This window comes from Candoia aspera, chromosome 2, assembly GCF_035149785.1.
Source record: "Candoia aspera isolate rCanAsp1 chromosome 2, rCanAsp1.hap2, whole genome shotgun sequence".
NCBI classification, from domain to species: domain Eukaryota; kingdom Metazoa; phylum Chordata; class Lepidosauria; order Squamata; family Boidae; genus Candoia; species Candoia aspera.
The window spans coordinates 99899882-99915045 of record NC_086154.1 but is presented as its reverse complement, the minus strand read 5'-3'; the positions used below and the strand labels follow the sequence as shown (position 1 = coordinate 99915045).

General features: G+C 38.9%; 1 protein-coding gene across 1 annotated transcript in view; it reads right to left on the bottom strand.

Moving 5' to 3' along the window:
• DNAH9 (dynein axonemal heavy chain 9) overlaps positions 1 to 15164 on the bottom strand; it is a 224218-nt gene that overhangs the window by 77241 nt on the left and 131813 nt on the right. Inside the window, exons 50-52 of the mRNA XM_063292577.1 lie at positions 10697 to 11122; positions 6491 to 6610; positions 3399 to 3587 (exon numbers count right to left, since the gene is read on the bottom strand). Coding sequence (XP_063148647.1) covers positions 3399 to 3587; positions 6491 to 6610; positions 10697 to 11122 — 735 coding nt within the window. The remainder of the gene's footprint in view (positions 1 to 3398; positions 3588 to 6490; positions 6611 to 10696; positions 11123 to 15164) is intronic.

Here is a 15164-nt window from a genome sequence, read left to right as displayed (position 1 = left end):
TCTGATTTGTTATTTGTATGTCCCTTTTAATTAATAAGACATCAGCCAGTTTCATTTGTATATCTGGTATATCATCTTTTTCCAGATCATTCTTGTAGTCTGTCATTTAAAATTCACATTCAAATCAATTTCAGTCTTGTCTGGTAGAACTTGTTCCTCTTCCATAATATCATTTAAACACAGTCTATCTATAATGGCAGACATTCTTAAAATTAACTTCTGAGTCCATCATTCACAAATATACTTCAATACATCCAATGTTACAGTATTTTGCTCCATTCTGTATTACTAAGTCAAATTTAAGTGTTTTTCTCCTTTAATTGTAGTATTTAGTTCCTTCTGGTTCCCTCTAGTGACCAACCTTCAAAGCCTCATACTATCATGGTTTTTTTTAAAGAGAATTCAAAACAAAAGCATTTCCCCACAGGAAGGCTTCTTATAATTAATTCCAAAATCTTATTTCAAATCCATCTGGACTCTTAGTCCATTTGTAACTTTCCAAAATCAAAGTTCTTTTTTTTAATAAGAATTTTATTAAGTTTCAGAGAAAGATTAAAGCTACAGAAAAACAAAAAAATACAAAGAAAAAGAAAAAATAAAAAGCTAAAAGCTAAAAAAAGTGTGAAAACACAAGAGAAACTTTTTAAAAATTACAAAAAGAGCTGACTTCCGACTTTTAACAGCAAGGATATACAACAATTTTCCATAATCAATCCCTTACTCTATATTAAACCAAAATCACATTACTTCTATAAATCATTCCATTGGCACATTATAAAAATCACTAAGTACCGTTGCTCCCTCCCCTTATGTTAAAAGAAAAAAAAAGAAATATATATACCTCCTAATCAACTACCCCCTCAAGGATAACATTATTTAATTATTTCCTTCCTACTACTATTCTACACATTCCTGTCTCCTATAATAAAGATCAAACTAAAAAGCATATAAATTGTCTACCATTATACTTGATAATACAACAATTTTAATAATCTTAATATTAAACCCAAAACCAAATAATATTTTTATACCTTAGTAATCTTAATCCAAATCATTAAAGATAAATGAAATCAGCCAAACCCTAAAGCAATCCAAATAGATATTCTTAAACCCTCATGCCACTTCAAAATAAACCAGAGTATTTACATATCCTCACGTGCGCACAGAGCTTTTTTCTTACAGAAATCAAACAGCCCAGCTTCCCCCCTCAAAAACTCCGACTTCTCTTCAGGAAACCTCCCGTACTTAATAACCTCTTCTTTTCCATGGCATTGCATCAGAACACCAATTTCACTTATGGCTTGCAACTCGCTCTCTCCCTTTAATTTCTTCAACTCGACTATCCAGTCTTCCTCCAGCATTTCAACAGAGATTGAAGAGACATTTCTGTCACTGTTAAATTCTTCAATTCCATCCACGACATCCCCATCCAAGTGACACGTTTTAAATCTCATGTTTTCCACAATGTCCTGAATGTCTTGCATAAAAACTTGGCAAGAATCAGAAAGAATCTGTTTGAAATCTCGTTGGAAGTCAGAGAAAGTTCAGAGATCCTCCATGCCTCAAGCAGTAGATTATGGTGCCCCCTAGGAGCTTAACCAGTGAAAGTCGAGGATATGAAAGAGTTACAGAATATGTTTACACAAGTGAAAGTGATAAGCAGACAGTTCCCCAGGGAAAGTAGAAGCAGAAAACTGTAAGTTCAAAACAGGCAATTCAACATGTAGGAAAATGCTAATATCTTCAAATTTAGTACAAAAATAATAACAGAGAGACAATTATTTACTCTCAATCCTTCTTAATATTTGGATGGAAAACAAGCCAAAACTTTAAAAGAATTTTTTTAAAAAAATTAATCCCAAAAATAACAATAAGCCCCAAAAGAATAGCTTCTTCTTGCTGTAGAAAGCCTTTCTTGGGGTACATACATACATACATATATACACATATTCATACATACTTACATACATGCATACTGTAAAGATTGCCTATTCTAAAACACCATAAGACTCATGAGCAGGATCACAAAGATATCTGATTTATTAAAGAATAGTATGCAGGATCACAAAAAAAGCTGAGAATGAAAAAAGCATGCCAAATGCAAACTAAAAACCCTTGGTACGAATGAGATCCCTCCCCCCGTAGAATCTTCCCAAGCTCACAATCCCAGGTACTCCTAACGGCTTCTGATAGTCTGCAGGAAAAGTCCTTGAGCAGAGCACATAACCCAAGCACATTCCATTGAAATGAACATAGATACAGAGGTTTCACAGCAGCTCCCTCCCAACAGAAACGTGCGTCAGCACCATGGCATATGAAACGTTACGATGCACAGTGCACATTGAAACAGCGAACATGACACATACATACATACATACAAATTGGGTGATTTAGAAATGGCATGGCCGGTCTTAATGTCCCTTTAAGGCTACAGAGTGGCTTGGAAAATGGTGACGTCTCAGCCTCCTGGCTACTCTTACCAGTTGAGCGCGAACTCTGTTTGCGATCTTCTGGCTGCAAGGCACTGTCTGGAGGACAGACGGGGTGATTCCAAGTGTTTTCCTTTCCAGAAAAAACACTCCTAGGCTTCAGGAAAAACCTGCCTGAGCCTGAAAAAAGTGCTGCATTGACAGTTCTGCCTGCTAAGCCCACGGGCACAGCTGTTCAGTCCGCCATGGTCCCACCAGAAGTCTCTCCAAAATCAAAGTTCTAATACTCTTTTGCTGTATATTCAAAAAAAAAAATTAAATCCTTAAACCTGTATTTAAAACTTCTTTTGCTAAGGACTGAAGGAAACTCACTCGGTGCTGTAAAACTTGTCGATCCAAAGGTTCCTAATAGCTGAAAAGCAGTTAAACGATTTCCGAAAGCGATTAGAAAAGGAAGTATGTGAACCAGTGTCCTTTTAAAGGTGCTGACCATGGTTTGAGCAAGATGGCAATTCCCTTGTTTCCCAGAGCTCTAAACCTGCTGGAGACCACTGTTTTGCAGTCTCCTCATGAGGATCAACAGCACGGAGCATTTGTGGGTGATCTCAAGTCCTCTCCTTGTACAGAGAGGAACTACAAAGATCCAGTCTACTCACCAGCTCTTTGTTCTGCCACGGTCAGCAGTCTTCAGTTCGCCATTTCTTCCCCGGAAGAACAACAGAATACTTTTGGCATTAAGTCACAATAGGAATGAATAGAAGCCAGAAAGAGGGAGAAATAAGGTGAGGAAGTATCATTTATTCCCACAGAAAACAGCACATGTAAAAAGGAAAACCTGCCTAACTATTAATTCAAAACAAGTTTGGGCAAGTAAAGAAATATTCCCCAATTCTATCATGGCCAACAGCAGCAGCTAGGACACTTTTAAAAGAGACGCATGTGAAAGTATAATAGTTGCCTTCTTCTCACTTTTAGTTGGTTTAAGTATGGTTTCCACACATGGTCCATCAGGTCTTGTCTATATTTCTTGCTGAAATAACCAAGGTAGGAGACAAAGGCAGTAATCAACAAGACATCACCACACAAGGCATTCTCTTGCAGCTTGAACTCTCTCACTGAATCAGCCCATCTCACATTTTCAGAGGCCAGGCCCCCAACCTAAAAAGATAGGAAAATTAAATTTCACCAGATTCCATGCCTGACTATTCCCTGCAACTTGCCATAGTTGTTCTATCTACACATTTTCCTCATAAAAATAGCACCCTCTCTCTCTCTCTCTCTCTATATATATATATATATATATATATACACACATACACAGAGAGAGAGAGAGTAAAACAAGTTCCTTTGAGTTCAGAAGGCTGACCTGATATTAGAGAGTACAAGATGGCCACCCAACTTCCACAACAAGAATCCCCACATTGTGGAAATGGTAGAGAAACAAATATTTCATAAGAAAAGAGGGAAAATAAATTTTGGTTTCAATAATCTTCTATTTCTAATCAATAGTAAGGCAGCAATTGAAGAAGGAAGGTATCTCCTTAAGTAGCCAAGCCACTTGCTGGAAAGGTATGGAAGCCGCTTGCTTCTCTATTGGTAACTCTTTGAATCTCCCTGAGGGAGTCCGTTTCACACAGTTCCAAGTGGTGATGAGTCACACAGTTTAGGAACATAGTACATTTTAATCCCTGTACCCTTGTCTCTTGGAAAATAAGTTTTTTATTTGGGCTTTACACTTGAGTCAAATAAAAATCACAGGTATTAGTGTAGAACATTTAAAACTCAGAAGGAAGAAGAGGTTCAGAAGCTTTTCCTCTTCCTAACCCCCAATGTAAAAAAGATGGCATGTCTTTATCCATAGCAATGGCTGAGTAACAGGTCTAACTGTTAACAGACTTCTCACTCTAGGAGGTGAACTGACCTACTGGGGGCAGACTGCCTCATCTACATATGCATAAGATATTCCTGATCATGTCATTTTAGGGTGCCAAAATGCAAAGTTGGTCTTCCTTCTCCTAGCAAAAGTTATACAGCATGAATCTTCTTACAAACAGATAAACATTTGGAGAAATAGCCAAGGGACTTCAAATGTCAGTTCTGAACCAGAAAGATAAGCATTTATTTAGATGTAGGCATTTCATCATAAATAAAGATATTCAGAACACTGTTCAAAATTGCCTATATTTATACTTGGCAGAAAGGCACTGTTGAGTTATAGCTATCGTAACTGCTGGCTCATGTTTAATCTCTGGTCTGCCAGGATACCCAGATTCTTCTCACAAATACTACTGCCAGGCCAGGTACCACCTATCTTGTACCAATGCATCTGGTTTTCCCTACCTAAGTGCACTGTCGTTTTGACAAAATTAATGGAAAGGGGCATAAATCATGCACACATGCCAGATAGGACAAAGAGTGAAATTTAAAAATATGAAGCCTAAAACAGAAAAAAGTGCCCAACATCCAGAGTACAAAGTGAAAGATTTCATTTTAGCAGCTTCCATCTTAATCATGCTCAGCCTCCATGCTAATTAATTCTTATTGCTTTTTCCTGATTTCACATTTTAACTGGCTCCTCTATGACTGACTTCTTCTGCAACAGCTTCAACCTAAACTCTCATTCCTCTATAATAAATATAAACAGAACTGTGGAAATCACTCACTTTGTTTACTGGTAAAAATGCAGAATGGCTTAAGATTTGTACTGAAATGCATGATGGGAAAGAGCTCATACTTAGTGCCTGTGTTAATTATTCTACAATGTACTATTGAACTGGATGACATTTTAGGTTCAACTTTTAATTAGGGAAAACTGTGAATGAATGTACCCAGTTTATATTAGCCATGACATCCTTTATCGCAAAAAAACAATCTGAGCTGCAGCGGCAGGTAAGTTCCAGTGCATTAATAACACACACATTTTGCCAGAATATCTTCAAGCATCTTGAAGTATTTCAAAAATAATGAGGGAAATAAAGTACCTGGTAGGATACTCTTAAATCTCATACAGTGAATTCCATAGACCACTTAAACCATTGCCCTTGCAGTTATACTGGCTTCTTTCTATTAAAAAGCAATTCTTAAGTTCAGACCTGCAAAGAATTGGTAGACTACAGCAGTAGTTTTATATAGCCTTGTAGCTATGAATTGTGATCCCAGCCTCAATTACTGTTGGCCAGTAAATTTAGAGGACACTGCATTGGAGGGTTACAGCACTAGGGGCTGAAAATCACTAGGAAGCTACAGAAAACTGCCCACCCAGCTGCAACGGTTTGCTATTTCTTAATCAGGCAAGTCTGATCTTTTGCATAATACAGGGTTATAGTGCTGCATACCTGAAAGAGACTTCTTGCAACGTTAAATAGGAACAGTGGTTATTAAAATCCTATATGCTCATTAAAAACACAAATTAAAACCTTCCTGTCATACCAGCTGGAGCTGATACATGATTACCACGCTGTTAAAAGCATCACAAAATTAGCCATACATTTATATAAATGATTAAATGTGAGAAGAGCATTAACTGCAATTATTGCCCCTCAGTTTGAAGGTTAGGCAGAGCTAAACTTGTATATTTGTGAACATTTTCAAGGAAGATCAGTCCACTGCTCCAATGAGATGTATGTGCCATCCCTAAAGAACCATTATGTTCCTAGTAAATGCATTTCCACTATCTTTAATGCACCTTAAATAATTAGTGCTAAATCTTTTTTTCCCCCTATACACTCAGGAATTGGATCCCTATATATTTTTTTCTGCTTTGTTGCATGCCAATTCATTGGAAAAGAAAGGAAGCCTAGCAGTTCTTTAATCTTCTCCTTGTCAGTACTAAATAATGAAAAAACACACATAAAAAACCCAACATTGGTATAGAAGAAAAGTCCAAACTACTCCCTCATGTAGATCTAATTTAGAAAGATTTATCTTTAATTTAGACTGGGACTTCTAAAAGTTTCCAGGCGTACAAACATTTCTAGTTTTCTGTCCAGCCATTAAGACAGCGAAAGATGTACTTCAAGAATCTTCCTACCCCAGCTGAGGCCTCAGCCAATGATACTCACCAGGCGATTTGCGAGGGAGATGGTTTTTGCAGTGGCTTCCGCATCTTGCTGACATTTCAGTTTCTCTGCAGTGGCCTTCTCAAATTTGGCTGTCAGCCTTGCCAGGTTCTCATTAAGGTGCTACAATTGGGGGCATAGGGGGAAGGAGGAAGCCATACCACAGCATAAATACCATAAAGTAATACTATCTGAATTTACACACCAGTGCACTATAGCCTCCAGACATCCTGGTTTAGTTAGCACTGGAATCTTTGCTCAAGGGGCCACAAGTGATTCAAAAAGTGAATAATTTCATTATTAGCAAAATAGGTCAACCATCTGGACTCACTTTATGGGGAAGACTGACATAGTTAGCCCACAAGGCCATTCAGCTGTGAGCAGATACTTGAAATCTAGACGTATTAAACTGTTACAGCAGACAGCTAGCAGCTACCTGCACTGTCAGGTTGCCCCATCATAAGTATGGGCCATCAACTGTTTCTGGAGGACAAGAACAGATAACATTGTCCTCACCTTGCCCCCTGCCCACCATGAATGTGACTTCTGCCTGTCCTTTCCTGCTCTTCATTTGAAATAGTATTTGATGGCTTGGGCCAGCTCAAATGCAGTTGCCTGGTTTCCCTTCTGATCTTAATTTTCTTCTAGGCAAATCCTGAACTTTGATTGGATATGCACAGAACAGAAATGTCCCTCATCTCAATTGCTCAGCTTGGCCTCAGTAAGGATGGTTGCAGCTTCTGCTATAGGTCTTTCTCAATAGCACAGTGGTTATAATACTTGCTTGACATGCAGAACTGCTCTCATTTGAAACACAGCAAAACCTTTTTATTATTATTATTACATTTTTTCTCTCTCTCTGAGCTCTCTACTTTTCTCCTTGCCTTTTTCTGGTATTTGGTTTTTAATAAGTCCGCCTGTGTACTGGTTCAAAATTTTTCCTCCCACCTCAGATAAAAGGGTTCACCTCTGCTCCCAAACAGTCCAAATGAATAAGTAAAACCCTTCTACCTCAACTGACTGGAAAAATGATTGAATCGTACACCAGTGGACCTACTTAAAAAAAAACAAAACAGTACAGGTAACCCTCGCTTACCAACTGCCTTGTGCAGTGACTGTTCAAAGTTATGGCGGTACTAAAAAAAATAACTTTGCAACCAATCCTTGCATTTATTTATTCATTTATTTTATTTATTTATTACTCATATTTAGCCACCGCCCATCTCCCCCAGAAGAGGGACTCTGGGCGGTTTACAATAAAATTCCCCATAAAACATAAACATTAAAATCACATAAAACAATTATAATAAACCCAATAAATAAATAAAATCCAAGAGAAATGTAAAATCCAGGCTGGTGGGAGGGACTCTAGGGTGCAAGCCATCCCCAAGAATGGTTATTCCCTTTCCCGCCCCAGGCGAGACGGCAAAACCAGGTGTTCAGGGCCTTCCGGAAGGTCAGGAGAGAAGGGGCCTGCCTCACCTCCGGGGGCAAGATATTCCAGAGAGCGGGGGCCACCACAGAGAAGGCCCACTTCCTGGACCCCGCCAGATGAAATTCTCTTATGGACGGGGTCCGTAACATGCCCTCTCTGGATGATCAGGTGGGGCGGGCCGATGTAATGGGGATGAGACAGTCCCTCAGGTAACCTCAGGTAACCTGGCCCCATCACAGCATCCCATAGTCACGTAATCACCATGCACGTGCTTTGCAACCGGCTTGCAACAAGTAGAGTTAATACAGAATGCAGAAATAAAATCATAAGTCATGGTTACGTGATTTTTCACTTAGCAACCATGTCACTTAGCAACTGAGTTCAGAGGATCCAATTGTGGTCACTAAGTGAGGACTACCTGTAAAGTGGGTAGCTCAGGGGAAAAACTAGTGATTAAAAAAACATTTCTGTTAGTGAAGTTCTACTTGTCATGTAAATGTTATAACGACTATTGTTATTAAAATGTTATTAAACACTAAAGCTGCAGCAGACCTTACTGAGGCAGAGCTGGGAAAAGAAAATTTTATTTTAAAGCTGGCTGCTGTGCCTGCATATAGGTGCATTTTGATGCTTCAGCTCTATAGGTATACATTTAATTTAACTTTGCATACATTTAGTTGTGTATATGCACATATAAATTTGTGCATGTCCAGTAAGAACTGCCCACAAGAAGAAAGTGACAGGCAATTGTTTTCCTGGCATGGAAGATTGGGAGGGCACAGCAACAGGGAAACTTCACAGTGGGGGCCACAGTAGCTGGAAGTCTGGACTGAACATCTGGCAACCTGTTGCCAAAATGTCCCCATCAGACAGAATTTTCTTAAACTGGTTTAGAGTCCAGCCGCCATCAGCCCGGGACAGAAGCAGGTAGAAAAATCAGGTGCTTTTCTGGAGAAATGGTCCATCTCTCTAGCAGCCATTCATGTGTATTGTCAACAAAGCTTACTTTGCCTTTTTTTATTATTTTTAACTTCATAGTATTCCTACCTCCATTCCTATTGGGTTTAGATGCAAGGGAATTGGGGATATCTTATAGCTTTAATAGTTGTACAGAGGAGAAAATGTTGGCAGGCATAGCTTGTTAAAGTTACAGAGGCCCCATTGTCCTTTGCATCTTATACTGATTTCTGGCCATTGATATGAAATTCCAGGCTTAAAAGCATATGTATCAATACTGTTTATAGTCTGAGCAAGCAAAACTGCTCCTGGGGGTTATTTAGAAAGCTAAGCTGAAAGGCTCATGCAAAAATGGCTCTATTAGCCTGGTTTCAGTGGCTGAGAAATGGCTTTCACAAAGGCTCTCCAATCGCTCGCTCTCTAATGGATTATTTTTGCTACTTCACTGTAAAACAAAAGCAGAGTGTTCCCAAGTTATTTTAGTTCTGTGACAAAAGAAGTTAACTATTGATTTTTATCAGCATTCACACCAATAGTTTAAAGTTAAGTGCCTCTAAATCGTTTTAATACTGCTTGAACAATACATGAGAAATAAACCTGAATTTGAAAAGAGTACTTTGTTAGTAGCATTTGGAACTTGATATACAGAATTGTCCCTAAAATCCCAAGCTACAATTTCTCTAAATTAAATGTTCTTCCTCCCTTTCTAAAAGTGCATGTGTGCACATGTGTGTGAATGTGTGCATGACCGCTTCTATTACTGTTACAATAACACAGAAAGCAAGCATACCACTTAACTTCTTCAAACAAGACTTTTACTCATGGAAGAGGTGGTATCTTGCATCACTTGAAAGGACTTATCTTGTACAAAAGATGGCTTCTCCCTGACCTGTCCTCTGCACCCCATCACATTCCCATCAGCTGCTTCAGAGAGGATTCTAATCTCCTGCACCAGGTTTAGGGGATCTGAATGGAGGATGTCAGAGAGGAGGAGGATTGGTTCTACTAAGGATGTCCAGTCTGCTGTTGGACAGACACTGCTGAAATTCAACCACAAATGCTCTGCTTAACCTACTTGACAGGTAAACATTAAAGCCTCTTTCCTATCAAACATAGCAGGAACCAGTATACTGGTTTCTGCCTACCATGCAATTCTTAGAGTCACTGTGTTTAAAATACATAATCTTAATTAATTTTTTTAAAGTAAAGTCTCTCTAATGATACAGACTCCCTCTCCACAAAACAAGTAACCAAACTCTGTGAAAGTATTTAATGATTTTCCCTTCTCTAAACATACATCTTAGCTATGAATATCGCAGTAATAATATCCAAAAATCTTACAGCAAAACGTTAAGTATCAATCAAGAATCAATCACGTAGACTTGGGATTTTTCACCAAATTGCTCTTCATACTAATAATACATAATAATTGGAACTTTCCCTATGACTGATACACTGGAAGAATATAAAATGTTAAGTCAAAGAAAGGCAGAGCAATTATTTTTGTGAGTGGTCCATTGCCACCACATTTCTGGTCATTTTATGCTGGATTTTAGTTATTCAGAAAACCCGTAACTCAGATAGTGATTACTACAGATACCACGCTGTTTTAAAATAAGCCATGGTACTTTCTTTAGGCAAAATGCAGGACGGTTTCCTATAGCAGCAACTTATGCAAGAGGCCCCTGTTTAAGGCCCCAGAGAAAAACTGATGCCTGAGCTGGGATAGTTTCTTATCTTCTGCCAAGAACTTCACAGTACAATGCTGATTTCAATTTACACTTGTTTTCCAGGTTGCTTTTTGCTTCTAGACTTACCGCAATTTTGGCCTTGATATTAGCCAGCTTTTCCTGGGCATTAGCAAGCTCAGCATTGGCTTTGTTGAGAGCCTGGCGCTTGGGCTCCACGTCACAGTATACATTGTAAAAGCGCACGATGTTGATGACCCAGGAGCACAGCCCAGCAGCTGCATAGGACTTGGATGCCACCAGTTCTGGGTTGAAGGTTGGATCCTGAAGATAGGGTTGCAAGGCTCGGAGGCTGTTCTCATGTATATTCTCTTTGTTGAAGTGAATCAAGGAGTCTAGGAAGCTGTCAACCTTGGCCATGGCTACCTTAGCTGCTTTCCAGCTCCTATCCTTGGGTACCTTACCACCTGAAGCCATGAGTACCATCACAGCAGCAGTAACATTGCTGACAGCAGGCGGTGGCGATCCAAATGACTTCAGTTCTGTCAGATTACTCTGAAAAAGAGAGGGGAAAGACCAGACCTATGAGATGAAAATGAATGGGTTTTCTTTTTTACTTTTCTGGTAATGGAGTAAGCTCCAAAGCTATCAATCTGAGAGAGAAGCTTTGAAGCCTGGAATGGCACTCTGAATTTTAAACATTGTGACTCATCTTTTGTAAAGCAATGAATCCCTCTAGTGGCATGGAGCCATTACCTGCTCGTTAACTGTGAGAACCAATCATGTTCCTTTGGCATTTCAGCCAAGTTGCAGGACACTGAAAAAGCACAATTAGTTTCAGATTTACATGATATGGAAATATAAACATAACAAGGAAAAGATCAGCATGGCCTGAAATCAACAATGTATGTCTGCAGCTTCAGGAGGACCTTAACTGAAAATTCTCAGAGAAATGACTGCCTCATGAATCTTTAGCCAGCGTCAGTTAGGGTGATTCTGGTCATGCAGCGCCATTATGCTGTGGCTGCAATCATACTGGGAATAACCCATCGACAGCAACAAACCACATAGTGAAGCTGGTTGCCTCATGCCCCTTCCCACGTACTTTTGAGAGAAAATCAATCATGCTGACTGGCCAGTCACTGAGCACAACTGGCCTCCTTGTGTGAATGCAAGCACCACATGGCAAGGTAACAGAATATTACTATGCCATGCTATGACTTCTGAATCCATCTTCATACAATCAAATGGGATACTATGATTTGATGAACCCAAAAGTATCTTAGGGTTTCCTTACAAAATGTTTTTGACTAACTGTAGTTTATATGAGAGGAACACTGAGGACCTGGATATTGTGGGACTCTGTTCTCTATGCATGGCCCAGGCAAAATCTCAATGATTTCAGTGAAAGGCACTGAAGCATATGCTTAGTCCTCCTACTGAAATCTGTAAGAATTAAATGTACTCAGTTGGACTAAGTTCTCAGGTCCTTGTGAAGTCTTTTCTTGTTGGAATTATGTGTTTTCATCTCTTCCATTACAGAAGCAACTTTCTGGCATATAATGCATTCAATATGTGGCACTGAAACCTTCTTCTGAGAGCTGCATCATACAACATACTAACAAAAAAGCCCATTTTAAAAACTCTGATTTTATGCTTATATTGTGCAGCTGTTTCCTTGTTTTCATGTTACTCCAGCCAAGCTGTTAAAAAGAGGTTATCATTTCTAAATCAGACACGTAGTGTTCATTATTAGGCATATCTGTTTCCTCAAAGCAATTACAAAGAAATATTCAGCTGGAAATGGCTGATGAAAGACTCTTTTGGTCACATTGTGGCAAGTTCCAAAGCAAAATCTACTGACCACCCATCATGGGACTGATAGCAGAGTTTGCTAAGCAGCAATCTTGAGAGCATGTAAATTTTTACAGCCAATGGAGGCATGCAGGATGAACTGACTATTTTGAGCAATTCTGCCAAAAAGCTATCACATCAGACCAAGAAGAAATGTATATGTCATGCTGCCATTCAGCAAATATAAGAACCCTGATAGAGCAAGTGGCACTCCATACCAGCAATTCTTCCTCTGATGGCCAATGGACATTGACAATGGACAATTGTAAAATCAACCCCCAAACACTGAAATCCACAAAAAAAAAAACTGCTCTGGACTTGAGTTCCAGGGTAAGTGGAAGCATAAATGTTTAAAAGAGTCTATAATGAAACCAAAATCAAAGAATTGAAAGAAGCCATTTAAACACTGAAGTCCATCCTATCCCTGTCTATTTGATTCCTATTTCCTAAGTATGTCATTTTCATTTGTCTCTGTTCCATTTCTCTGCTTTTTTCAGGCCATTTTACTAACCTATCAAGATTTATTTCTGTCTTCTAGGGTATCAGCTATCCAACACTATGTAGTGTTATCTACAAATTTGATAATTATTCCTGCACCTCTTTCATCCAAGTCATTAATAGAATTATGTTGAAGAGCAACAGACCCAGGATTGAATTTCAGTGCCTCCCACTGGTTTAGTAAAGAACCTTTAATGAGCATTCTTTGACTACAGTTTTCAATTTAAGTATGTATCAGTTTCATAGTTATTCCATCCACCCATAACTATTTTGTTAATCAAATGCTGAAGTTATTGTCAAATGGATTCACAGTACCCATACAGTCAGCTGAAGAACATAACATAATCCCCACTCTGAGCTTGTTTGCTTGCTGTATTTATTTGTTCGTTTACTTACTTTACATTATTTATAACCTACTCCAATCCTAATGGATTCTGGGTAAGAACTGTAGACAGTCATACATATTTGAGTAGTATGGATACTGTAAGATATTTTTACTGATTTTTAATAATTTGGACAAGCAGCAACATGGAGTTCTCAGTATAAGCCCAGTGGTTATTGCACTGATTGGTTATGGCCAGTGTCAGCATAAATCCTCTTCCCTCCTCTCACTTCATCAGCAATTTTCAATATTTTTTTTAAAAAACTGAATGAGCTTAATAGAGTAATAATATAGACAGTGTTTAACATTAGTGTTTAAAATTCACCCAAAGCATGATAGAGGTACAATACTAAACAGGGCTACATATCTGAGCTGAAAAATCCAGACTTATTTGCTATAATCCAAATTAGTTTATAGCAAAGAGACTTTTCTATATTTCTCTGTTGTCCAGATTTTTGCAACCCAGATTTGATAGCCCTTATATAGAAGATTCAACCTTTCAATGTGAAAGATACTATTTTATTTTCCCAGGATTCCCTGGATATTTTCCTGTGCTTATGAATATCTGAAGATATCCTCTTTCTTGGTACCAAAGGCTTAGAACAGGGATGAGGCACCTTTTAAAGGATTGGCCCCAAAATTTAGCCTCCCAACTTTTTGGAAGGCCACAGGGAACTAGCCTGTCATGCTGTGACATCACAGAAAGGGAGAGAGAGATTTGGAGGACAATTTGAGGGGGAAGAATAAAAGTGAGGATAGCAGCAAGAAACCCTCAGAGAAAAACAGCTACTGCTCTCATTCTTAAAACCATCCCCCCAAAATGAAAAACAGTCCAAAACCACAACATTCAACTGTGACCATTTGAGTGCTGAATTTGAACATGATCTCAATGTACTGGGGGCTGCATGCAACTCAAAGCTGACCATTCCTAGAAGGATCTGCTACAATCCTTGCTTGGGATATCAATGTCTAACTGTAAAATGCTTTGAGATTTCTTTTCATGGGAAGCAATACAGAAATGCTTGAAATAACTCAAGCAGGAGAAAAGATTCTCAGAAATAATAGATGGCTCGAGGAATTTTGTTGGATGCAAGGAAATCTCTTCCCTCCTCAGTCCTTAGAACTCTTCCTTTTAGTTACTATCAATACAGAACTGGTTCATAAAGCAGCATATTTTATGATATGAAAGAAGAACAGGGGTGGTCTGGAGTCTATGGTCCAGGTTATCAAATGCATTTGACATCAACTTCCATCATTCCCAGCCAGGCTGCTAAATAAAACAAGTATCTGTAGTCCCAGTACATCTAGAGGACACCATGTTGGAGAAGCTAGTTTAGACAGATCGGTTGCCCCAAAATTTGTCTAAAATCTTTTAAAGAATTGTGAGCAGAGCATTGGATCTGAGCTCAGATATTGCAACAGCTCGTTTGGGCCTCTAGGTGATCTTGGGTTAATCAATTTCATTTCTTTGGAAATGAAATGGAATAATAATGAAAAATACATTGAGATAGAACATAAAAGTATCTATCATGAAAACATCAAGATGTTTTTTTGTTGTTTATTGGTTTAGTCGCTTCCGACTCTTCGTGACTTCATGGACCAGCCCACGCCAGAGCTTCCTGTCAGTCAACACCCCCAGCTCCCCCAGGGACGAATCCATCACCTCTAGAATACCATCTATCCATCTCACCCTTGGTCGGCCCCTCTTCCTTTTGCCTTCCACTCTCCCTAGCATCAGCATCTTCTCCAGGGTGTCCTGTCTTCTCATGATGTGGCCAAAGTATTTCAGTTTTGCCTTTAATATCATTCCCTCAAGTGAGCAGTCTGGCTTGATTTCCTGGAGGATGGACTGGTTTGATCTTC